The sequence below is a fragment of the Frieseomelitta varia genome, unplaced genomic scaffold, assembly GCF_011392965.1.
Source record: "Frieseomelitta varia isolate USP_RPSP 00005682 unplaced genomic scaffold, Fvar_1.2 scaffold_207, whole genome shotgun sequence".
Classification (NCBI taxonomy): Eukaryota; Metazoa; Arthropoda; class Insecta; order Hymenoptera; family Apidae; genus Frieseomelitta; species Frieseomelitta varia.
The window spans coordinates 914,329-939,986 of NW_025109828.1; the positions used below are offsets into that span (position 1 = coordinate 914,329).

At 34.3% G+C, this 25,658-nt stretch overlaps 3 protein-coding genes across 15 annotated transcripts in view; 1 reads left to right on the forward strand and 2 right to left on the reverse strand.

Annotated features, from left to right (window-relative positions):
• LOC122527010 (GATOR complex protein Iml1) overlaps positions 1–6,574 on the forward strand; it is an 11,302-nt gene extending 4,728 nt beyond the window's left edge. For 5 of the 11 annotated variants that reach the window (XM_043650762.1, XM_043650765.1, XM_043650764.1 and 2 more), the window contains 14 exons: positions 783–1,000; positions 1,093–1,298; positions 1,383–1,557; positions 1,625–1,825; positions 2,500–2,595; positions 3,919–4,034; positions 4,380–4,487; positions 4,554–4,761; positions 4,835–4,943; positions 5,019–5,240; positions 5,326–5,486; positions 5,563–5,731; positions 5,812–6,128; positions 6,191–6,574. In XM_043650762.1, coding sequence (XP_043506697.1) covers positions 783–1,000; positions 1,093–1,298; positions 1,383–1,557; positions 1,625–1,825; positions 2,500–2,595; positions 3,919–4,034; positions 4,380–4,487; positions 4,554–4,761; positions 4,835–4,943; positions 5,019–5,240; positions 5,326–5,486; positions 5,563–5,731; positions 5,812–6,128; positions 6,191–6,388 — 2,504 coding nt within the window. In that variant the 3' untranslated portion in view covers positions 6,389–6,574. Of the gene's footprint in view, positions 1–782; positions 1,001–1,092; positions 1,299–1,382; positions 1,558–1,624; positions 1,826–2,499; positions 2,596–3,052; positions 3,127–3,918; positions 4,035–4,379; positions 4,488–4,553; positions 4,762–4,834; positions 4,944–5,018; positions 5,241–5,325; positions 5,487–5,562; positions 5,732–5,811; positions 6,129–6,190 lie in introns of all 11 variants that reach the window. The other 6 variants (XM_043650767.1, XM_043650768.1, XM_043650769.1 and 3 more) reach the window with 5 other exon arrangements.
• LOC122527013 (rac GTPase-activating protein 1) lies at positions 5,070–10,177 on the reverse strand. Of its 3 annotated transcripts, none has more exons than XM_043650778.1 (11): positions 9,840–10,177; positions 9,338–9,540; positions 9,119–9,273; positions 8,643–9,057; positions 8,392–8,561; positions 8,206–8,332; positions 7,916–8,148; positions 7,549–7,846; positions 7,269–7,477; positions 7,134–7,203; positions 5,070–5,188 (listed from the first exon to the last, which is right to left on the reverse strand). In XM_043650778.1, exons 1-10 carry the CDS (start codon positions 9,922–9,924, stop codon positions 7,143–7,145), a joined length of 1,956 nt encoding a protein of 651 aa, XP_043506713.1. In that variant the 5' UTR covers positions 9,925–10,177; the 3' UTR covers positions 5,070–5,188; positions 7,134–7,142. The 3 variants fall into 3 exon arrangements, with proteins under 3 accessions (XP_043506713.1, XP_043506714.1, XP_043506712.1); XM_043650779.1 differs by lacking the exon at positions 5,070–5,188 and having other exon boundaries at positions 7,043–7,203; positions 7,269–7,368; positions 7,402–7,477; XM_043650777.1 differs by lacking the exon at positions 5,070–5,188 and having other exon boundaries at positions 7,043–7,203.
• A 9,744-nt stretch (positions 10,178–19,921) lies between these two features.
• Positions 19,922–25,020, reverse strand: LOC122527018 (arrestin domain-containing protein 17-like). The gene is given in 9 exon segments (XM_043650796.1): positions 19,922–20,622; positions 21,438–21,616; positions 21,618–21,682; positions 22,271–22,444; positions 22,814–22,987; positions 23,191–23,405; positions 23,484–23,603; positions 24,315–24,430; positions 24,514–25,020. Coding segments are annotated over 9 exon segments (1,257 nt in total). The 5' UTR covers positions 24,570–25,020; the 3' UTR covers positions 19,922–20,464.
• Between the last annotated feature and the right edge of the window lie 638 nt (positions 25,021–25,658).

The following is a 25,658-nucleotide window of genomic DNA, read 5'->3' on the forward strand; positions in this document are numbered from 1 at the left end:
GCTTGTCTTCAAATGCAAGGTGGTCATTTCGAGCATCTTTTGTAAAAGTAATTAAAACAGAAAATTCATTATATCTCATAAACGAAGACAAGGAGGACATATATTTATATGAACTTTTTTCATTATTTTCAGGCGTACAATCAGCTCCCAAAGTGGGACCCACAAGTTACGAAACGCCTGTATATTATAATTTAATATATTTATGGTTCATATATTCTTCAAACATTCTCTCATTCTTCATAATCCTTCACTCTGTCATCTTGCTTTAATCACCATATTTACTTATGTTAATAAGAAGTAGCATATATTATTTGATAGATTTTGGTAATATTTGATTTTATACAAATTATCAAATTATTTTCTTTTTTATGCAATTATTATCCATATAATTTATTTGTATATCAATACGTACTTACTTTCTCCAGTATTATTTTCATAAACGTAATTTGTTATGCTTTGAGAATTCATTAAATTACATTACAAATAATAGATCTAGTATTGCATGCTTTAGTATTTAGTCATAGTCACTTTGGTAATACATATTATTACACTAATATGATCACTATCTTGGTTACATAGAGTATTTAATATGTACTTGCACTGTACAAGTTTTGTGAAAATTTCTTCTATATACTACTTTGTATTAACTGCTACAAATATTTAAATTAGTTTTTATATAGATACGAAATTAACATTATATATTAAATAGATTACTTATTTATTTAAAGTAGTTTTAAATGTAGATTGTACTTTTCATATATATTCTACTTCTTATTTTTTAGGCGTTGACTGGAAATCATTGACAATCCCAGCATGTTTGCCGATTACCACAGATTATTTTCCTGATAAAAGAAGTTTACAAAACGATTACGTTGTGTCAGATTATAATCTTTTACCTGATGATGTTAACACAGATTTTGCTCAACAACGAGCAATATATAAAAAGCCTTTAACAACTGCCGAAGTATTTAAGGAGCTTGTATTCCAACGATTAGCACAGGTACTCTATTAATCATGTTTCTATCAAGTATAATTTTTATTCTTTTTATCTGTATCTACAGAATTCATATAATTGTTCAATTTTTTCTTAAGGGTTTTCAATTAATTATTTTACCACAAAATAATAAAAATCAAAGCAATACACCTGGTAGTAGTGCTGTCCCTGCAATAAGTTCTGTAATGCGTGGACGTCAAACAGAATCTGAACCTAAAGAGGAATATTTACTAAGTATTGGCAGAATATTTCACAAAATATCTTTATTCGATAATTGTATAACAGTAACAAGATATCGGCCAAGGTGAGAAATTTCTTTATAATTATATTTATATTTCTATATCAATTATTAAGAAATAAAAAACAATATTTTGATATATTTTTATAGGCATCCTTATCCACCATTCAATATTCATTATCTTTATCGATTTCATGCACCTCATCACGATACATACGAAATATCATGGGTATCTTTTACAACAGAGAAACTTGAAAATTACAATTGGAATTACTTAGATCATTATATTTGTACTAGGGGCCATACTGATTTTGCTTTAGTAGAGGTAAGATTTATATCATATATTATTCATTATATCATATACATTTTTTGAGATCATTAATAATTTCTAGGCACTTAAATACTGGAGATTTCGCGTGTTTTTACTTCCTTTACACAATTCAGCGACTCGAAAGTTTTTAGAGGGATCATCAAGATGTGATATATATACTCCTCTTACTACTTCTGAACAAGTTTGTCTTTTGGATGGATTTTTACGGTTCATCGAACTGTGGCCAAATAAAATACGACGCCCGAATCCGAATAAAAATTGGGTAATTTTTATATAAAAATTTTATAATATAATTCAATTTATAGTAATTGTGAAATATAAAATGAACTTTTTTAGTGGGTTAATATTATTGAGAAGGAAATATTGAGTAAAATTCAATTGAAAGAGGTTTTTCTATTACTTTCTCTTTTTCTTTTTTTTAAATGGATATTATATGATTTTGTTTTAACGATTCATATTATACTACATTGCGCTGTATTTTTGCACTATAGAATTGAATGTCGCATGCCTGATGTACAACGTTTCAGTAATGCAATTTATTTCGGTGCTTCTGTTAGTTTAGAATATTTATTATTTCCTTTGATATCAAAATCATAAGTTTTATTTATGTCGTAATTTTTGTTTTGCAAGATTTTTAATCAGTGCCATTGTAATTTATAGTGTGTTTCTTAATGGTGTACTAGATACGTAGAATGTAACAAATAGTAACATACAGATTAAGTTTTAAAAAAAGAGCACGTATTTTACAAGCTTATTTGGCACTCAATAAATTACTTACAATGGCTATAACTTACTCAAATATGGAAATATTTTATTTTTAAATAACAGTCTCTGAACTTGCAGCTAGCGGGTGTCAATGTCGAAATTACACAATTACATGAGAGATATACGTGAAATAGATCAGTAGGAGAGGGTATTTAGCATGATATGTTTCAGAATTCATCAGCTCTAAGTGGTGTTTCTCAGAGAGATCCTGCCTCTCACTTGACCAGACGCAGGCACAGCACGAGCCTGATTGTCCTCACTAACCAGGTATATCCTGTACGCTGATCCAGGTGTCAATGAAGTCATTATCATGTCTATCCATCAATTTCAGAATATATTGCCAGGCAATAAGGGACACCCATGAAATGTTGATGTTCTATTTTTTAATCTTTATATATATTAGTTATTTCCGATTCTTTAGTCATGTTCAGTTCTAATGAAAAATTAGTTATGATGTTCAGACAGCTTACACAACGTATTATACGATGAATGCAATTATGCTTGATATTTGCCTTGAATGCGCACATAATTTTTAGCAAGCTTTTGTGTAATGCAAAACGCTGATATTTTATTTATCTTCTTTTCTTTTCATCGATGTAATAATGCTCTCTAAATACGATATTAACAATGCATTACAGTTAAACAAACCAGTGATATACTTCTTCATGATCATGAGTTCATTCATACATTTACAGTTACCCATACTCTTCATCATGCTTTTCAGACCAATCTAGTCGGCAATTCTCCCTTCAGGGAGCGACTCGGAAGCAATCGTCTACCAGAGAAACCGAGACCAAGGTTTGAACAAGCTTAGATTGATGATTGTTGTTTGTTGCTTTTGCAAGTGTAATGGTATAGATTGCAACCTATTTATCTTACAATAAGATCCATTGAAATTTTATGTGTGGTGTTTTTTTACTTTGCTTGTTTGCTCTTATGCTGCATCTTTAATTATCAAATATATTGTTTTAATGCAAGACATGAATAATTATTACGATTGAAAAAAATTAAAAATTCAATTGTTTTTATGTTTTTACAGGAATTATAAATTTATTCTTTATATAATTATTGATTTATTCTATATAGTTCAATATTTCTCATAATAAGACAAAGTTCATTATATGTTAAAAAACGAAAATGAAAAATTTCTGCAATTTCAAGTTTTATAAGGATATTTTTGAATGACCAATATTACGCATAATTACCGACAAATTATACATTTGCATGTTTTATAAAACAATAAAATAGTAAAGATTTATGGGCATGCTTAGAAACTCCAAATTATTCAATTGATATTTTGCAATTTGCTTAAAACTGTTACATGCTTCTTCTCTGGTGATAAATATTCCTTTATCCTATTTCTGTGAAGGGTGTACTTGAAATAGAAAGGGACTGTATTTGTAAATGTTTGAGAACAATCTTTGTATATATTGCTCATTCTATACTTTTCAGCTGCTTTCATTCTTTTCATCATTTAGTAAAACTGAGACACAGAGCATTTGTACTATTTATTTCATATCTAACGTTGTAAAATGTTACAAAGAATTTTCAGAAATGTAATTATAATTGTACAAATACTCTGTATGGTAGAAAACATTGGTAGTGAGTGAGGGAGTGACGGGGTTCTCTGTACAGGAGAGGCATGTAGTGAATACCGCTGCGACTGCCCGCACGTGCCTCGACACTCCTCGCCACGTGCCAAACAGGTTGGTGTTTTATTCTCTTAAATTTTTTTTCAATTTATTTTTTAATATAAATATTTATCATTGATGATGATGTGTTATCTTAATATGTATATTTCATTTATTTATATTTAAATATTAAAATAAGTTTTTATCTTTCTCTATGTATATTATTTAAAGATATTTTGCCTTATATTTTTATTTGAAAAAGAAAACGAATGATATTATGCATATGTAAATAAATTTTATTGCTTTCCACATTGCAATCTTAGACATTGCTTAATTTTTTTAATTGCTCTGTGTTTTTTTGTCATGCATTACTATCACAATATAAGCTATGTGATTATTAGTTTCATTTGTCTTTGTTAGATCCGGTTCCAAAGTGATGGATAGGGGTCGAATCTCACCCGCCAGTGAGGCTGTGCTACCTCTTTCACTTGACCAACAGCAAGATCATTTTGATTCTAACGAAGATAGGTAAACTAAATGTCGAGTTATATCACACATATACAAACACTATTATATTAATATTTTAATTACCAGTACAAACATGGAATTGATGAAATTAAAAAACACTGCATCAAATAACGAAATTCTGGAGACAATGAAACATCCACAAAATGGTGTGGGATTCCTTACACAACATCCATCTCTTCCAAGCCAAACATTTGTTAGTGCAGATGCAGTACAATGGTTAAATAATCACATAGAAGGAGGAGTAACAGTGGAGAATGCCATTAATATCATGAATGTAAGAATAATTTTATTCTAGTATGCATTAAAGTTATTGATTTTATTTTTTTTTTTCCATAATTTTCATGTAGGGTATGATACAAGACAAGCTCATTTGCCATGCTTCTGGAGATTTTTCTAAACCATTTATTCTAGGATTTTATTTATATCATATAGTACAAGATAAAGAAAATCAAAGAGGTAAGTAGAAATTTTTTATTGATTATATATCAACTTGTTACTTATTTTTTATACAATTTTTTATATCTTTAAAAGCTGGAGATTATTTTTCGCCCCTGGGTGATTTACAAAGTTTTGAAAATGAATGGGTAGAAGTTGAAATAAAAACCCCTAAAGGTTGGTGCGAACCTTCTTTGCCAGGATCATTATCTCCAATGACTATATCTAGCTGCGATACTGTAGACGAATCAAATGTAGCGCCATTTCTTAAAGATGATTTAGACATATCAGATATTGTGAATGATAGAGAGTGGCAAGGTAATTTTTGATATATATGATACTGTTACTTCTACTATTTATGTATTTTTTTTTTTTAGTTTTATTAATTCGTTTTATTTTTCAGTTCCACCATATAAACATACGCATTTAGATATAGATATAAACAATAGAAGCGATAGAATTGAATGGGGACATTTAAGATATCAATCTATGTACAAAGTAGATTACTCTTACGAATTAGTAGTGCAATGGGTTGCATCATCTGGTAGTATAGTTGCTGATCTGGTAAGTATACCTTTTTGATAATTTGAGCCAAATTCTTTAAAATATAACTATTATGTCTTGATTTCATTTTGGAAAGATATTTGTGTGGCAACGTAAAGCTCAAATGTGCGGAATTCAAATGGTTCCTATTCCCAATGATTTGCTAGCATTACCATTCACTTTGAAAAGTGATCCTTTAAGAGGACCTATTTTTATACCATTGAATACAGAATGTCTTATGGCGAATAAACGACATCTTTTTGAAGGTTTGTTGTCTATATTAATATGAATTAAAGTGCTGTATAGGATGAAATACCGAAGAAATTAATCAACGGTTTGATTTTAGAATTTCGAGAAGAAACTTATGTACGAAGACTTTTTCTTTTCCAAGAGACAATTGTACAAAGATTTGGCTTTGTTCCATGCCTAATGGAAAGTACTGAAAATGATCACCAATATGTTCATATGACTGGCAATGCATTTATATTAATTCCTTCTACAACAAATATAAGATCACGTCCTCGAACTGCTACTAACATCGTGAGACGAAACGTTGGACAGAAAGGATATACAATTAATTCTGATCAACCTAGTCCTCATGAAGCTTACATTACGAGACATGTTAGCGGGAAAAACAAAGATGATTACAGCAAAGATAAAAGAGTAAGTATCTACGATTCCTTTAAGAAATAAGTAGATAGAAAAATGAATTTTTATTTGTCTAGATTGGTTTCCTTTGGTCATGGAATCACATGCTTAGTCGAAAATGGAAATCATCATCTACATTAGCTGGCGATGAATTATTTCAGAAAAAGCTTATACAAGACTTTAAGCATTTTTGTTCAAATGGAGACAATAGATTGAAGCAGTTTTGGGAATCTTGTTGGGAGATAAAAGAAAAATCATGTACGAAGACAACCTGAAGGATCAACAACGTAAATATTATTTTATAAGATCGTATTTTAATAATAGTATTTAGAAAATTTAATTTTGCTATCATTGAGATAAGTATTTCGATTTAAACGGGTAAGAAATCCTTTTAAATTAAATGCAACATGTACTTGTGATATGATTATTATTGCAGTAATGAAAGTATGTACAAAATTAAAGATATATTTTGATGCTTAAAAAATAATGTAAATGGATTCAAAAGCAATGTTTGTTTCAAGCTTATTTAGTTTGCATAAGACATCTATTGCTAAATTTATAATTTTTGTTACTAACATTTATACACTTACAAGAAAAAGAAAATGAAACCATATTGATATAAAATAATTTGTGTTTTTACTGAACTGAACATTTTTAAAAATATTATTATTATACTAACAAAACTGTCAAATTTAATTTAATTTATTTATATTTTAGTTCTATTTTCGAAAAATATTGGGATTAGATTAATATTAGAGCATATACTTACATATTCAAAATCATCATAAAGAGTATTTGACGTAATAAATAATTAACATTTACAAATCTTCGATATTGTATTTCTAATGTCCTAATATTATTCCGTATCATAAAAATATATTTTATATCAAAATATTATAAAATTTTAAACATAATATAGAAAAGTCACGTTACATATTGAAAAATATTAATTATTTACGTTATTATAATTAACAATTATTAAGAAATTATTTGTACCTTGATGTAAGTATAACTACGTACCTATCTTTGTTAGAAAGCTACCCTAGAGGGAGATGCGAAGTATTTCTTATTTTTTCTCATAAATGTCCGACTGCAACAATATTTAAATATGAATAATTAAGTTAAAATGAAAAAGATACAGAGTAAGATACAAACCTAGAAGTAAGTGGAGTATTAAAGAAGCCACGGGAAATACTACGTTTAAGTAGAGATTCTTGAGATGGTGTATGTTGTAATTCTCTGGGTTTATGAATACCAATATTATTTAGATTTTCAGGATTATGAATACCAATATTATTTAGATTTTCAGGATTAACGAAATTTGCCCAATAATCTGAAGGAATTTTTAACAAACTTTCCACTATCTATAAAAATAAAAGTTAAAATCAAATAAATATTATTTAGTCTTTCAATTTTTTATTTATAATATACTTACAGCAACTTGATTACTTGTCTCAGAAAGAAGAGAAGTGGGTGATGGTTTCTGGCAACTATAGCCCACTAAAGTAGGTCCAAAAACTTTAGCTAAATTACTTATTGGCATTTTACATTCTGGACTACTTGATACTCTTTGTAAATGCAAGATTAGAAAGGCAAGTGTATCTCTGTTAGGTTGAGGTAATTCTGAAATTGCTTGGTATAAAGCAGCATCTGCATCTTGTTTATCAGTAATATTAGTTGCGCGAACGAAGTCAGCCCATAATCCAACAGTGATTAACGGCTCTCGCAACGATCTAGAAATACGGAAAAAAATTAAATAAATTATTTCGCTTCTGTTAAACAAAATATTTTAATTAACTTACCTAAGGAAATCTTTAAGGGTAGAACATATGGTAGGTATATCAACATCAGACAGATTAGGAGCACCTTTGCCTTTAAGGAATTTCTCTTTCAAACATTTCACCTCTGTTAAACCACCATTTACTCTATACAATCCTTGTTCACTCATTCCTCTCAATTCTATTTCATTGATACAATGAACAACTAATGATGGTACCATTGGTGGAACCATGGGTGTATAATCTGCTATTGTCCCCTAAAAATAGATTGTCATAATTTTTTATTGTAGATATTTCAGATTTCAAACACTTACTGATGTTCCACGTAATGTAGGCGTATTTCCAGTGGGTACACATGGTAATGGAACCAAGTCTTTACATTCCGTATGAGCTGTAGCTCTACAGTCTTTACATTTCAAAGCTACTTTCCCAAATCGAATTCTGAAATGTTAATTACATGTATATCTACAATATTAAATAAAACTTTCAAAATATTTTACCTCTTGTCACATGGTGTACAAACTTCTGGTTTAATTACAGTTTTTGCTATAAAGTTATGTCCTCTAGTTGATTTTGTATTTAAAGTATATCCACCTATGTTTGGGCTAGGTTTAAAAACACCTTCAGAATCTGATCCTGATGTAAGAGCTTCAATTTTTGGTGCAGAAGGCTATAGTAGAATTTCAATTTTTTTAATTTAATTGAAATTACAGATATGAAAAATATCTAATTTAAACAAAAAATAACTTACAGCAGTATCAATTTGAATTTCATTTGTATCAACAGAAGTTAACTTTGATTTACTACGATTGCCACTTTTCCGTCTTTTATGCGAATTATGTAAAGGTCCTTGTGGATCTATATTCTCATCCCCTGGTATAGCTTCAATTACAGAAGATGCAGTGATGTTGCCATCTTTTGGCATCATTACTGTAGTTGTAGCTACTATTCTATCAGATGAATTTAATTCTGTAGATTTTCGTACTGTACTACGTCGCTTCTTTGTGGAATATTCGCCACTTGGTCTGTGTTCTTTCCATTCGCATTTCTTTTGTTTTTGTTGTTGAGTCATTGCACTAACATCTAAATCATCTTCTGACTTTGAAAAGCAACTTAAGTCACTTAAAATGGAACCAGTGGAGTCCAGCTCCGCTATAGTATTCAATCTGGAAGTAATAAATTAATTAATGCTTTTTTAAATATCATTCTTTATAATCAGAAACTCACTTGTCATTTTGATGTATATCCTTAGTATGTATTTTACTATAACGACCATTTAATGTAGTATTATTTAAAAATTGCAATTTTTCACGAGTTTCATCATTTAAATTTCTTCCTCCATCATTAAATAAAAGATCTCTAGCCAAAGCAATTTGCCTTTCCTACAAGCATACAAGTAATAAAAATACATTGTTACATATTTGGTCACAAAAATATAATATTTACCAATGAATTCCTTTGTTCTTCAACAGTACGTCTCCTTCTTTTCTCTTCATCTAGAAGTCTTCTAGCATGACTTAATTTTCTATCTAAATCAGCTGCTTCTTGATGAGCTTTTTCTAAAGCTGAATGAAGACGTTGACACTCTTGTACAGATGCTAACCATTTCTGTCTCATTTCCTCTTGATTTATAGCAAATTTTAAAAATTCTAAAAATAATCAATTTAATGTTAGGATTAAAATAGTTATGTATACATATTTACATAGATATATATGTAATATTAAATGATATATTAAATTAACATAAAATTACATTAAAGAAATGAAATAACAATTTATATTACATGCATTTATAGATATACTTTTATTATTAAATTATTGCACAAAAGAATGCAAGAAATGTCAAAAAAATGTAGAGCACAGAAAATATACTAAAGTTTAGACACGTGTACTTTTTTAAAATGTTTGTAATAGAGTAAGACATTGAATAAATACATGAAATTCGAACCTTCTTCGCAAGCTCCGTTCAAATGTACATTCATACATCGAACCACTTCATCGTGGCTCGCCAGCAACGATAATGATGTACTCATCTTTAAATTGACGTAGAACTTTTCAGAAATATGTATCTTGACATGTATCCAAACCACACAAATGGATTCACGATGATTTCCTATCAACTGTTCGAATTTTACAACACTTGTATCGTTACAAATATTAATTCATTCGAACTTGAGTAACACGTTTGAAATGCATTTCTATTATCAATTCTTCCTAAACTAAAAATTATTTCTTTGATCAAAACACGTAGCATCGCGCCACACAGCCGTTGACATTGTACGTTGAGCACGTAACAACCACTTTTCCTGTGGTTCGAATTCGACCAATCAGAGCGACATTTCTTTGGTTAGTTTTCTATTTCTCCGCTAGATGGCTTCCGGTTAACTCAGGCGGGAAACAGCTTGTGTGCAGGTGTAACGTGCTCTATATTTATTTATTAAAAAATTGGTATCTTTGATAAAAATTGTGAATAAGAAACTTCAACAGCATTCTTGGTAAGCATAAGAACCGAATTCTTTAATATAAAGTATACATTTTGATCATATTTTGCGCATTTCTTTGAAAACTTGTAAGTGGAACTTTCCACTTTATTTTCACTTCTATGTCAATTGTGTTAAAAATGGACTCGTCCACTTTGAAGTAGCGTTTATTTATTAGAATTTTTATTCATATTATGTCAATTAATTAATGTCAACTAATTAATGTCAAGTAAAAGATCTTTTAAAAAAGAATGTAAAGAGTGATTTATGTATTTATGTATTTTTATATTTATTTTAAGAATAATTTACATGTTCAACATATTTTTTTTTAAATTAAGAAAAGTAGACTCTTCCGCATTACTGTGCAATTAGAGTGCCAAGAATAAATTTCTCCGCATAAAATAGGTTAATTTCATTTGAATTTTTATAGGAAGTAATATATTTTTCACTTTATTATTTTTAATGATTCGAGTGTCTGTAAATTTAAATAACTATGTAGTTACTTTATAAAACATTTGTTAAAAGAGAAAAATGAATAGACAAAAGAACAAATATATGAATTGCAAGAATAATTGGAATTTCGGCCATTTCGAACGACTAGTAAGTTAATTTTCTGACCGTTGGTATGGTGTCGTATATCGGTTTCCTTATTTGTGGATTTAAATATATCCATCAGACAGATTCAAAAAATATCTTCAATAATTATTAACGTTTTGAGAATATCGACAGTTGGTTAGGGACAAGAAAAAAAATAGATAACTTGGGAGGACGAACTTCCCACACAAATGATTTGTTTCATAGATAAGGAAGTAGCAACTTCCTGAAATGTCATTCCGTATATGCCAATTATTCTTGTCTTACAGAGTATTCTTGTAATTACTTTCAACTTTCAGTCTTATTATATCCATATATAGAACAATATATATACGTAGCTTATAAAGTACCTATCTTTCGCATAGATTTTTCTTCTTCTACATTCTATTATGGTACACTTTTTAAAAAAGTATATTGAAATATTTGGAACAGCTTCTTTCATTAATAACTAGTTTATTTATAAATTGAACTTTTTATTACATAATTCCAAAATTTGAAGAGATCATTATCTCACATGCTTTTATAAATCATTCTAAATAAATCGAATAATTAAGCGAAATTTCTATGATTAATAAATACGTCTATCAATTATAAAACATCTAATTATTTCTATTTAAAACATTTCAGAATTAATCGATTAACTGATCGACGTTTGGCGCAATTTTCCGAAATTAACTGAAATTTCCAAGTATTACGAACGGTGGTAGAAGTTCCTGCGTGGAATTTCTTGGTTATTCCCGAGATGAATCCTGATTTCAACAGATATCGAGACCCAGAGGAATCAATTACTAGCGAGGAAGGAGGGAGTGCAAGGGTGAGTAGCTAAGTATTATCATCGGTTAGATTCCTGCGAGTGTTGTGCCTTTATTCTCTATGTCGTTATATCTTTTAACGCATGAATGATTCTACAATCGCGTTTACCTCTTGCACTCTGTCTGTTTGAGTTCAGAGACGGCAGGAACATAAATTGTTCAATTTTAAACGATCGTTCGTTTATGGTTCTCTTTTTCTTAAGAATTTTCTTTTACTGAAACCTTTAGAAACCTATTCAACTCTAAATAATATTGTTATGTCACCATTTTTATTGACGAACATATATCAAAGATAATTATGTAAAATTTCGAATCATTTAGATGTTATAATTATTGGCTTCTAAAAAGTAAACTAAGCTGAATATTTTTTTACAAGGTGATATTGAAACTTAATTCTATAATTGAGTCGAGATTCAACATCAATTTATAAAATGTCTCATTCCTTTTTTATCTATCTTTGCAATTCTATCTTTTTTATTTATTGAAAAATATTTCGGAGTACACTACTATGTATTCTTAACAAAAAACTATCCACGAATTCTGAGAAATTGAATAGAAAAGTTTTAGTAAGGCAACGAAGCAAGGGTACGGGGTAATATTTTCATGAAAAATCAAACCGATGATCCGTGAACATATTTCGTACTAGTGAAACGAGAGAAGAAGAAAGAAGGAAATGGAGGGATATCTATGGGATTGAAAAAGCTCGTACGGATCGTATAGTCAGCAGTTTCTTCACTCATATATGAATATCGAATATTATACTTTGCCGAATTTTAAAAAAACTGACAGCTATTCTCACTAGTGAATGCAAAAAACTTCAGCCCTTTGGAAAACGAAAGGATAATCGCGACTCAACTTTTTAAAGAATTAAAGTTTAAACGAGCGTCTAATAAAAAAGTAGCAACTACAATCTTTGAGATAACTATTGCTATACTATGTAAATATACAGTGTATTTTTAATACTATTTTATCATATATTCGATCGATTCTAAAATGATACATTTTTTTTTTAACGAATCGAAACTTTATATAGTTTGATTCATTTTATCAAACTTAGCACGTAGCGTTATTTTTTATAAAGTGCAGGAAAAAATGTGAAAGATTTGTATTGTAAAAGATTGTATAATAATCTTTTAACCTTAATATGATTAGTAAGCTTCACATAACGAACTTTAAAATGTGTTCTTTGAATCTGTCTAAATGAAATTCTTTGAAATCAACATGCCGTGTTAAAATTAAATATCTTATGTATAATCTCATTATAATGAAGAGCTCTACGGAAATTGTTATCTTTGTCTATGGCTATCGCCATTCTCTTTTCTCAGTATATCTTCGTCATGTCTCCGTCAAGAAACTTCTCTCGTATCCGGTTGTACTTCTGACTTATCCGTTCCCGTTCGATATGAAAAAAAGCTCGAACGGCGTTGAAAATTTCGCAACAAACCGTTGCAAAATCGATTCTACAGCCAACACGAATCATTGTATATTTTTTTTTAACAGTAGTAGATTTAACGATAAAAAAAAGTCGATTCTCTGTAATTTTCGCTCGCATCCGTTGGAAACGTCGCATTGATGAAAATGATCGGGCAGGTAGTCTAGCGATAAAAATATTTTACGGCGGCACACGTTTTGTTTTACTGTTCTACATTTGAAAATGTCGACGAACCTTTTATCGTGGCCTTTTAATTTCTCCAACTGCTGTCGCAACGTCCCGAATTTTCTGAATTCACGTGAGCTTTTAACGTCGACACAAATCACTCTATTTCAACGCCATTAAAAAATAGCCTTTGCAATCCGCAGGAGTAACTTCATTTTTATTTAAATGCTCTAAATTTTTATCAGCATTCTTTTCGTTCGTATCTATCTCAACAGGTCGCAGTAAGAATTGAATTGTACAGATATCACGTAATAACGTACTGTGAAAGAAACAAATTGTACACGTTCGTTCCGAATGGAGTCTAGAGGAATGATTATCTAGAGTGCTCAGTTATCGGATAATACGCGTGTACAGAGGAATCTGTACATATTGAGGGCATTCTGGACTGTTTGCGCACACGTGGATTCATTCGCATAGACAATCACGTGTGAAATTGCATAACACCTTTTGTCCACCGCAGCACATTGTCCGAATCGGTTTATAATCGTCCTCCTATTTTCATAGCGGTGGTGTGAAACGAATTCTAATAATAACATAAAGTACATATGTAGAATAGAATGACAAACGGAACATTTATTCGTACGAATTCGTAATTCAGTCGAATAATTTATTGATATCATTGTTTTGCGAAATGAAATATTCGAGAATATTACACGTGACCTTCTATTCTTCCCCCTGTACTATATTGTGTGAGTAAAACGTTCATAGTTATTCTATAATTGAATTTTTCTAATTTGTTAATAGTAAAATCATATAATCGAGGTTATTAGGACGTGATAGGTGAAATTTACTTTCTCACTATACATATATACAAGTGCAGACAAAATATATGCTAACATGACAGTCAATAACATCAGAAACAAGATTGTCCAGCAGCTGGACACAAAGGAACGAAGAAAGGACGACGTATTATCGAAACGTCTATCACAATTTTCGGCGAATCATGGAGAAGATATAAATTCTGTTTATCCGCGATGCGCGACGCGCAACGCGCGACGCCGAAAACTGACTTCATCGCCAATGTCATTCAAATTGATGCATTTTGGGCATGATAAAGTTGGCTACTAATTCAGTCAGTAACAAGATAGAGATGAACAGGCCAAAAAGAGAGAGAGAGAGAGAGAGAGAGAGAGGAGTGTGTGGACAGAAGAGGGAGAAAGGGAAATAAGCCCCGTTAAGCCTATGAATGCTCGCCAAGCGCCGATAACAGAATTACTGCTGAGGGCTGTTTACACCGGGGCTAGCGCAGCCGCGTCGAGCGCAGCTAATTGTTTTAACCGCTCGTACTTAACTACGCGGCTCAATAAGTCCCGGATTTATGTAGCCACCTATGGGTGCCATGGCACAATGACGGTTTTAGCGAAGCGATCGATGGTAATGCTCGACTGTTCCACGAATAAAGATTGCAAAATGTCTGAGATTCACAAAGGTACGGGAAGTGTTGTAGCCAACAATTCCACAATTCCCCTCTGAAATCTAATAACTCAAGATAAAACGGCAAAATAAATTGGATGTTTTTCAAAGATTTCCAAAGTATAAAGTTTGCGTCGAGAAATATAATGAAGGATCAAAAATTCGGAATAGGTTTCATTTAAATAATAAAATTCCGTGTAATAACATTCATCCAAGAGTTCGCAATCCAATATCTATAATAATAGTCGTAGAACTCATCTAGCCAACAACTGAGTTGTTATATCTTGAGCTTATGACTCTGAAATTCTAAGACCCATCATGGTCAGTCTCACTGAGTGGAAGAGTTGAACCAGAATTTCAAATTCTCCGGTTCACAATAGGACTCGATCTGACTTGGATGTGTTTTGCTACCGCAGTTAGAATCAGGCGTAGTAAGGACTTTATCATCCTCTTGATAGTTCCAAGACTTTGAGATGTACTGTACAATATACAATCAAGTGTATGATCTTCCGTCGACGCGATTATTACTGTCATTATATTGCATGTCGACAACTCTTCACGTGGGTGATTCAGCAGCTTTACATTTCCATTAACTTAACTGCACGGTAATGTGCATTGCCATATCCTTTCGGTTAAATCTTCGTCTTTTCGAGTAAATGGACTCGTAACGTTGTAACAAGTACAACGGAACGGAAGAACTTGGTTTATTAAATGGAAAATAAACTTACAGGAGCAATTGCTAATTTGAGATAACAAAATACTTTCAAGTTATACAGGAAGCGGAAATCTTACCAGCATTTAGCGTTCATTAGAAACACTTTTGAAGTAGAGGTTCACCTTGAAGAAAAGAAGCAACAAAGCACCGATCTGAAGATTTTCTCAAAGCCACGGTGGTGCATCCGCAAGCGGGTCGAGGAATTGAATGAGAGCGAACCAACGATAGAAACGTCTTCCTTCTTCGGGATAGAAAATGCGAGGGTAATAAGGTCAAAAGTGATTTACCTTGGTAATTCGCTGCCGGTGAGGCCAGTACAGACGTTTTAATCACGCGCCTGTAAACTCTGTATCGTTTTCATGCGTCTTCAGAGAATTATGCATAAAAAGACGCTTTGAGGAGGGGTGGAAGGGTTGAACAGGATTTAAATTCACCGCTGAACAGACGACTCTCCCCGGGGAAAATGAAAACGTCGGTCGCGGTACTTAGTCTTCGCGGAGGCGTTTGTGATTCTCCGAGGATCGACTATTGAAATTCAGAGGGAAGCCCTCGAGTGAGGGTTGTACATGTTTTCTCGCCTAGTATTGCACGGCGAATCCATCTCCGTCTTCAGTCTTCTTTTTTTTTTTTTTTTTAAGTCTTTCAACTTGCGATTCCAGTTCTAACCATGATCGATCGACTTAAAGAAAGTTTACAATTCTTAATTGGCTATGGTTGAATTCGTGTTGATGTCACTTGATTTTATAAACGATAATTTGTTGGGAATTGATTAACTCAGACATAGGATAGATACACGATAGATTTCTAAAACTTGTAAACTTCAATTTTTGGACTCTAAAGAAGTAGATTTCGTTTGAATAGATGCAAATCTTTAATCAATTAATACTACAAACGCTTCAATAGAATCTGTTATTTTTAGTTCTCGAATCAATACAAATTTATAACATAAATCGCATTTCACGTAATTTCTTAATCTCGTTGAATAATGACAATCGTGGAATGCTGTAAAGAATCGATGTGAATGTAAAATAATAACGTAGAATCCGATATGGAACAAATCGATGACACAGTTGTTCGTGATTATTGTAGAATAACTGAGGAATTCGTTAGTTTATTATTATTAATTCGTCATTTATGATGTACGTGCGGGGTATCACTGTACGAAGGAAAATATCGTCGCCGTAAGTGTTTTCATTGGTAACGATCTGCCGCGTGTGTGTATACGTAACAAACTCTGATTGGAGCAAATCCACGTAAACTCGTCTTCTGCCAGGGGCGCTGCGGGAAATTCAGAGGAAACTTTATCGTTCGGTTAGCGAGTGCCAACATTGCACGCTACCTTGAAAGCTCTTATTGTATTGCAAACCCGATTTTCAGAGTCTACAGACTCGGAGAAAAGAGTAAGCAGCCAAGTAGGGGGTGGATATATTGCCTGTTTGCCTCATAAAGTACAATATTACCCTTCGATTTTTCCAAACAACGGTATTTCGCCTTCAATCGTTTTTCGTTGCGAATTTTTCGTATTATTTTGCCCTGGAAGAAATGGTCCGCCAAGAAATCGAAATCGAAATCGAAACATCGAACTAGCTTCTCTGTATTTTCGTATCGAAGTTGGATTACACGTTTCGTAGCTATAGAATTTTGGTATAAATTACGTACGAATGAAATTGGAACTTTCGGGAGTGAAACTCGATGAATAAATTTTTCCTGCGATGGAAAATTATTTGACTCGGTCGTGCTCTTGCTTTCAGTTCAGTTCTCGCAGTTTTTTCATCGACTTTTAATTAACGCGAAACTGGGCTTTAGTCTGTCTAATTTGGAGCAGTTGGGGCAGAAGTGAAATTTTCTGGAAGAATTTTTCCAGTTACTACACGAGAAATTCCGAATGCTAGGTGAACGACAGTTATTTGCGGGGGGCCAGCTCTTACTCTCGATAGTCGACGGTCGTAACATCTAAAAGTTCTATAAAAATAGTAGAAACTTTTAATTAGATGCACGCTCTAACGCCGTGACGCTTTCGATGTAAGAATATATCGAGGCGACCTGACCTCGCTGAAGATCGATTCGCCGCTGTATAACGAGCTTCCCCGTTTCTTTGTTTGCCTAAATATATAGAGTTTTCAATAGCCGGCACGAATAATATGCAATTTCTTTCGACCACACTTTCAACAGCTTTAAATTATAAATTAATTTTCAAGACCGCCTTGCAGCAACTCCTTACTTTAATTGGAAATTAATTATAGCTAGCGGACGTGTCGTTGAATATAATAACTCCATCGTAACTCGAGCCACACGTGCCCAATTACTTAATAACCGTTGGAAAATTATGACGGTGAATTTTAATTTCTAAGGACAGAGCGATTCTATCAAAGCTAAAGAAAAGATTTGTATTTTCAATTGATTTAGCAAGTATAGAAGAGAGAATTTTTCAGCCGAAGTTTGAGTTACACGGGTTATTTTAATGGATTGGCATTGATAACGAGATTGCGAGTTAACCTTGGGGAAAAATTGAAAGGAAATGCTAGCTAGTTTGCAAGAAACTTCAATTTTCGTGAATTTCGCGTCTCTTTGGCCGATGTTACAAGCCAGGAACGTTTAATCACTACGAAATTAGGATAACCTCGTGCTGCAGGGCCGTGATTAAGCCGAACCTCCAGACTTGGCCACCTATGATGTGGTCTTTCAAAGTAGATATACACATCGTGGATGGAGGAGGATGCAACGTAGGTCGAAGGAGAAGAGAGAAAGACGGCAAGCATTTGCTAGACGGTGCCCGTAATCAAAGACCCACCATTGCGATATCGAAAGCTCTCAAAGTTAAAGCTACTCTCCTAGTTTCATCGTTGCCTGTTACCAACCTCAAAATCAAGAAGTGATAGAGTTACACACCTTGTCGAATGCGTCCTAGTATAAAGCAATTCTATCACATTGAGTTGCATGCAATGCATTTTGATAGTCAACTTGAGTTATAAATGGATATGTTTCGATAAATATTGATCTAGATTTCGCGCGAAATTGAAAAATTCAGTAACATCCGAACTAGGACACCTAAAACGACATTAAGATTTCATCAAATCTTGTAGCGTTCTTTTTCTAACTTTCCCGAGAAAATTAGAACAAAACCTGACTGGTCCATTTAACCTTAGATTTTTATCCTATCTTTAAATTTTTCTTTTTTTCTTTTTTTTAAGCCCCTTTCAGTTCAAATCGTTCCCATTCTTGTGCACGTTTAATTTAATAGATTATCGATCAAATTAAATTTTCGTTGAAAAAGAATGCTCAAGTAGAAAATTGTAGAGAAAAAAGCAAATTAAGTGCTTGCAACATTCATGGTCCACTACGGTATCAACTATAGTTTTATTTACTCCACAATTAAGTGTAAGCAACAAATAGATGCGATCTTTCGCACGCGTTTTTCTTGTTTCATTCGTCAGGTCTTGTATACTGATTACTCGCCACCTCTTCCGCCACCGCTACTCTCTGTAATTGCATTTCTACAACGATCGATGCGCGTTATTGTTGAATCACACATTAACGACGTCATTAATTCAAGCGTGCGACGTGAACGAGACCGTCCGCCTGTGCATATGTATGTATGTATGTATGTATGTTGAGAAGATTACGAAACGACAAGCCGCTACCGTTTAATAATCGGTATGAATTCCGTACGACGTTTCAACTGCATCTTTCGATTTCCAGTAATTTTCTGCACGTTCTCTCCTTACGTTTACTTAAAACGTACGTATACTGTATGGATGAAAGGAAAAAATACACACGTATGTTTGTTTAATGAAAAGAAGAAGCGAGAGAATTCGCAGGTTTTTCAATTCTGTTAAAGCCGATAGAATACTCTGGACCTTTTTGCGGAAATAATTTTCGACGTGAAAGGACGTTTCAGTTTTGCATTATCGCTAGTAATTTAGTTGTCATTGTGAATATTATTATTGATTGGAATTTATTGATTTCTATTGTGAGTCCTGGATTAAATTCTCCCTGCCTAGAATGAACTCGTTTCTTATTAATATTAGTATAATATGCATTATATATAGAATTCTCCTCGTTTACCTTATTCTTCAGAAACACAATTTTATTTCCGTCAATTTAATTTAGAATTTCTTAGAAATTGGAAATCTTAATTTTAGAATTTTTAGAATTTTTAGAATTTAAAAATCTTGGAATTTTCTTCGTAATTTAGAATCTTTTTGATAACAAATAACAAACTATTTTTAATTACCGAAAGATTAATATTATTGATTAATCCACTTGATATTGTTCTTATTTTATCGGGAAAGGGAAATATAAATATAAAACGAAGAAACTAAACGTATTTTTATTGTACATTAAAGTAATACACGCAAACTTCGATGGTGCCCAACTGTCCGAACGATTATTATAGAATAACTTTCCTCAGGAGTTGACCGCATGATTATCGAATTTAATTTAATTAGCTGCGCGGGTTGGTCCCAACGGATTTCAATATCTTACTCATTCTCTCGTTCTAACAATTTATGGAACAAGAATATTTTTTGTTCTTTCGTTCTAATAATTTTTCCTCTTCCCTTAACGCGTGTGCGGAAGAAGAAACGAAAGGGAGGAATCGAAGGCAACCGGTCGATCGATAGAGCAGGAAATTGGACGTAAAATTTACGCGTACATTTCTGAGCACGCTGGGTTAAAATACGACGTGAAATATTTGGAAGGAACGATTGCTTTTTATTTACAACGACGGTCTTCATAATTTTCTTCTTCTTTTTTTCTCTTTTTTCTTTTTATAATCCGTTGCGGACATCGCTAACGAATATCAAATCTTTGATGAATAATTAAGCAGCTCCTCTCTCTTTCTCTCTCTCTCTCTCTCTCTCTCTCTCTCTATCTATCTTAATTAAAAAATTAAACACGCGTCTAATGATCCTCCGTTTGGGACGATTTTGTGAAGGTGTACACGCGATACATAGGCGAGTATGGTTTGACCTCTCCATCGCTGTCGCCATCGTCTCCCGTAGGATCGTCCTTGTCCGGTTTCGAGGATCGATATATTTGACTTTTCTCGTAGAGCGGCACTGTTGGAAGAAACATGCGAGTTAATTTTGCTATTGTTGCCAGAGTTACGTGCCCAGGTAAATAGACCTGGGTAGATAAACCTGGCAATGAGGTGTTTTCAGCGCATAATGAATGGAACTGCAATGTAACAATTTCTCAAGTAGAATCGCAATTCTCGATTGTAAATATTTCCTTTTAGCGGAAACTGAATTGCGTTTCTTTGCGTCGATGATAAAAGACATTGTTTCTCTTTGGTTTGCTGTATCTACTCTTTCGCGAACTCTGATTTATCGCAATTATTTCCCAAAGCTGGAACTTGGGCAAGTTAACGTTATCGACATTGAGATCCTGCGATCTTACAGAAAATTTTATTTCTCACGTTGTTTGGAAATTTCGCGACGTTTCCACGACAATGGATGTCGAATTCTGTTTTATTTGATTGGAATAAAAAGAGAGTATTATTTGAACGAGCGAGCTTTCATACGCGCTGATCTAACGGCTATTGATCGTTTAACGTATAAACGATCCCGATGTGGTAATCCGATGTGTGAAAAACAAGTTCGCTCGGAATTTCGACGAAACTTTTAATTACGACAGACAAGGTGGATAGCACAGTGGAGCTGTTTCTAGCTGTCCAGGAATATTTACACTCTCGAACACGGGAGAATAATGTAAACCCGTCGTCGACTGGTAGTTTCCGCAAATACCGGTAATTAACATGTAGCGGCTGTATATATATATGTATATATATATATATATATATATATATATATATATATATACACATATATATACATATGTATGTATATATATTGTGTAACGCGGCGGTACGTACAAGACAAACTTGGTTTCGCAGTTTCCTCTCTCTCTCGGTTTTTCAACGGCGGCGTGTCGTTGGCGTATTCTTTTCTGGCCATAGCACACGGTGGATAAAATGAAAAAGCTTCCGTCACGTCAACTGTTTTTTGCGGGGTCTCGTAATTTTGAAGTGGTACCGTGCCGACTACTATATTTCCGCAATTTCAAGTTCTTCTGAAACATTCTGTAGTACCACTCGCTCACGTCTACGCAGGCCTCGACCTTTCGGATAAAAAGGGAAAAAGAAGAAAGTACTTTGTTTGCCACGTTTACCGATGCCAAGTAAATACACGTTGCAACGCTACGTTTTTTTTTTTTTTTTTTTTTTTTACTTTTTTTTTTTTTTTTTTTTTTTTTTTTTTTAGCTCTTTGATTAATTTTAACGCGAATCTTTCTTCTCACTGGGTACCCGGTGACTCGAATTAATCTTGAAAACTGACGACAAATTAAGCCCGTCGTTTGATTGATCTTTCCACCCTGGTACAAAAAGTTGAAACGAAGAATCACAGTTTTTATCAACGATAAATTACAATATTCTTCGTGCTTAGAAACTTGTTTGGCGATGAGAAAGATAAAGTCGGAAAAGAGAAGGGAGGAAGAAGAAAAAAAAAATAATAAAACGTAGTACTTTTTACTATCTTCGCAATTGTTAAACTTAAACTGTGAATGATAGACTACCTCTGTGAATAACAGAAATGGCAATTAGGTAATAAAGTATCAAACTGTTTAACGCAAAATTATGAAGGAAATTAGGTTCCCTTTGCGATTTTATAGTCGGGCGAAGCGGTATTAAATTTGAAACAGTCTCACTTTAAGCGTATATAGAACGTCGATGATGTTGCAGTGGATCATCCCGGTGGGTGGTACTGCAGGTACGTCAAACGTGACGTCGTACGTGTCGGTGTCTTTGTTAACGGGCTGTTCTACTTCCACTACGATTTCTTTGTGCTTACGCGACTTTTCCGTCGAATGATAAGTCACCACCTAAGAAAATACGCATCGTTTAGAATAACCGATGGGAGAGTAGAAATCTAAGAAGCAATATACAGGTGTCAGAAGCGTGACCCAGATATTCTTACTGCAATACGCTGCGTCGAAAGCTGCTGCTCCCAAAAATAAAATTCTATCAAATTTAAATTCCGGTGCCAATGCTGCCAGTCTAAGATAACACTATTAGCCACAACACAATTATAATTACAAATTAAATGAAAAAAGAAGAAAGAGACAACGGCATTGCAGCATTCACCCTAGGAAGGCGTAACAAAAGCACAAAACGGAGAAAATAAAAGAGAGAAGGAAAATAAAAAAATTTAAGGAACACGTTAAGAACAATTGTAGAAAAAGCTGGGTTACTTTTTTACAAACGACTCTGATTTTCGTGACCACAACGGTGGTGGGATTCGTCATGACTATCTTAATCGGTATAGTTTGCCCAGGGACGTAACCGTGAACCGGAAGTTCCATGGACATGCTGAGCGGTTCCGTTTGGCCGATGTACATCTTGGACTGTTTGACACTTATTGGCAACTGAAAAGAAAAAAATTCCATACCAAAGATCGATACCTTTGAAAGAATCGATTTCAAGTCGACTGTTCTCTCGCATTGATACATACGTAAGCACAAAAGCGAGTGAAATAATTCGAAAATTCGTGCAATTGGCCGGCTGCGCCTTAAGAATGAAATCACACTGCGAAAGCAATATCGCCATTGGTTGTTAGCTTTCTACTCACGGGAGCGAGAGGATCTCGATTAAGGTCAAGAATGGGAGCCACCGTGAATGGAATAATATTGGTGGAAAACCGATAAATGGTCGTTACGTCCAACAATGCCCTAATCGAGTACCGTACTCGTCCATATCGACCCTCGAAGCTGCACGGCAAGTTCTCCGGAAGCGTTAGGCTAAACGGGTAGACGCCTCCGGTTATCACAGACTTTTCTTTGCCATCTACTCGTGACGAGAATCTGTTAATCCAACATCCTGTTTCTCGTGTACCAATTGCTATCGCTACTCTCGTCTACTCACCGCCGACGAGATACGTCTCCACGTGAAGATAATTCTCGAACGCCGAAAACTTACGCCGGATTCCTGCCGATCGATCGGTGAAGTACACCTGAGTCTCTCCCTTGCACTTGAGCCTGATTCCTGTACGCATTGTGAAAATTGTAAAACTGTAAGACACTGTTGACAAGCGAGCAAGAGGCATTGGAAGGACAAAGACTGCATTTCAGGAACATTTTATTAGATACGGTTCGATACATTTCTTTTAACGTAGGAGAGACTTTTCTTTTTTGTTTCTTCAACGCTAAAATCACGCGGTACATCGTCTGAACGCGGCGTGTATACAGAGGCAGCCGAAGTCTCTTAGGTCACCCGTTACGTAACACGATCGATGGCACGTTTGGCACGCGTTCGACTGGAGAACAGAGAAGAAATTTTTGTGATTGCGAAGCGACAGCACGGGGCAAACTTCGCGAGAATAAATATCAAGTTAGTCGTGGCTTGTTACAACGAGCCAATCGAATGTCTTCCGGCGAAACGTACCCTCTGCCTGTCTATCGAGCAATCCCGACTTTCGATATATCGGTGCCAGCGAAAGAGACAACCAACGAAACTTAAAACTACAGTTGCCCCGTTCACCGGCAAATTTATCTGACAGTCAGTGCCGTTGAGATTACTTACGATACGCTTCTCGCGCATCAACCCCTCTCTCTTTTTCTCTTCTCACGAATATTTGATTTAACTAATTTAAAGCGTAGTTGAAAACATTTCACTCAGAACATCTGCTTCGCAAAAGTTGTCAAATGATCGTGACTTCCCTTGAAATTAAATTAGACTGCTTTCGAAGTAGCTTACCTAGAGCACTTGTTGGCTGGTCCAGATCCAAGTGAACGTTTCCTGAGATCTGGTGCCCGCTGTAATAGATCTTTTGAGGGTAAGTGAGGACGATGTCGATTCGTTGGAAGCCAATACTGATCACAGAGTGAAACGGATGCAGAAAGAAACAGATTTGTGAAACCATTCATTCGTTCATTCGATTCAAGTCGTGCTCTACCTTCTCGAGAACGTTGCAGCGATCGATTCATCGGTTTCAGCCTCTATCTCATCCATTCTGTGTGGACGCGTGTGTTCTCAGCTCATCAAAAATTCAAATTCCCCCCCGCCAAATCTGTACAATTGTTGCAATTTAAATTTATGCAGACACTTTTTCTTTTTAAACGAACTTTCAAAACCACAGATACTCTCGATATCGCGATCTTAGAAAAAAAAGATCACTTTGCACGGGAATGTATCCACTGTACGCGACGACGACACTTTGAACACAACGTTCATCTCTTTCGCGCGGGCGTGTGCATATTTCGCGGGGCATCGATAAATCTCTCGATCAGACTCGTATCAACGTGGGCAAACACGAGACTGCCCGCGCCTCCGCTCGAGGAAAAGTGCAGTGGCGGAGGTGTGAGATGCCAGTCCAGCTTACGGGTTAAGGGCGCAGTGAGATGTTTGTTGACAAGATTCCAAAATTGCAGCGAGTCGTCGAGCGACGACGCATGCGTCTGTCGATTCGCCAATGTCGTGGCGACGTTCTGTCGCGTATTGGAGAAGAACCTTTGCTCTTTCACCTCCTCCGGCCCGGATAATCGAAGGACTCTCGCTCCTTCGACGTGTGCGAGCTCTTGCTCGCAGGTAGATGGTAGTACATGCATAGGTACACGCCGCAATGGCGCAACTCTGAATTAAGGACGGACCATGATAATAAGGACACCGGTATCGACCATTTGAGGATCACCTGGCAAGCGAAGGACTCGCGTTGTTTAAATTCTGCCGCATCGCTGCTACTTTTGTTGCGTCGACGTCGCGCCGCGCCAGCGCGGCCTTCTCTCGCTTTCTCTCTTTCTCTCTCGTGGCCGAGAGATATCGCTCGGTCTCTCTCGCGCGCGAGACGGCTAATTTTTCTACGCTCCAGATCGGCCTTTTGATCTTTCGACGAATTTCTGGAACACGTGCCTAATGGACTGTGCTCTCTCTGCCTTTCGCGCTGTTCCATAAAAAATTTCACACACGAAACGGATCGTATATCTTTTTTTTCTCTACGTTTCCTTTGTCGCAAGTAATCGCGAATCGACGATATTAAAATCGGCGTCACGATGAATCTGAGAAGAGGTCATTTGAGAATTATCTTGTTGAAAAAAGAAGTCA

Bases quoted from the DNA above. Each gene is read 5' to 3' on its own strand.
- LOC122527013 (XM_043650778.1), bottom strand. From the start codon at position 9,924: ATGAGTACATCATTATCGTTGCTGGCGAGCCACGATGAAGTGGTTCGA. The intron at 9,541-9,839 runs GTTCGAATTTCA...GATTATTTTTAG, and splicing joins GAACGGAGCTTGCGAAGAAG to AATTTTTAAAATTTGCTATA. The intron at 7,847-7,915 runs GTAAGTTAATTA...CCGTATTTCTAG, and splicing joins ACCCTTAAAGATTTCCTTAG to ATCGTTGCGAGAGCCGTTAA.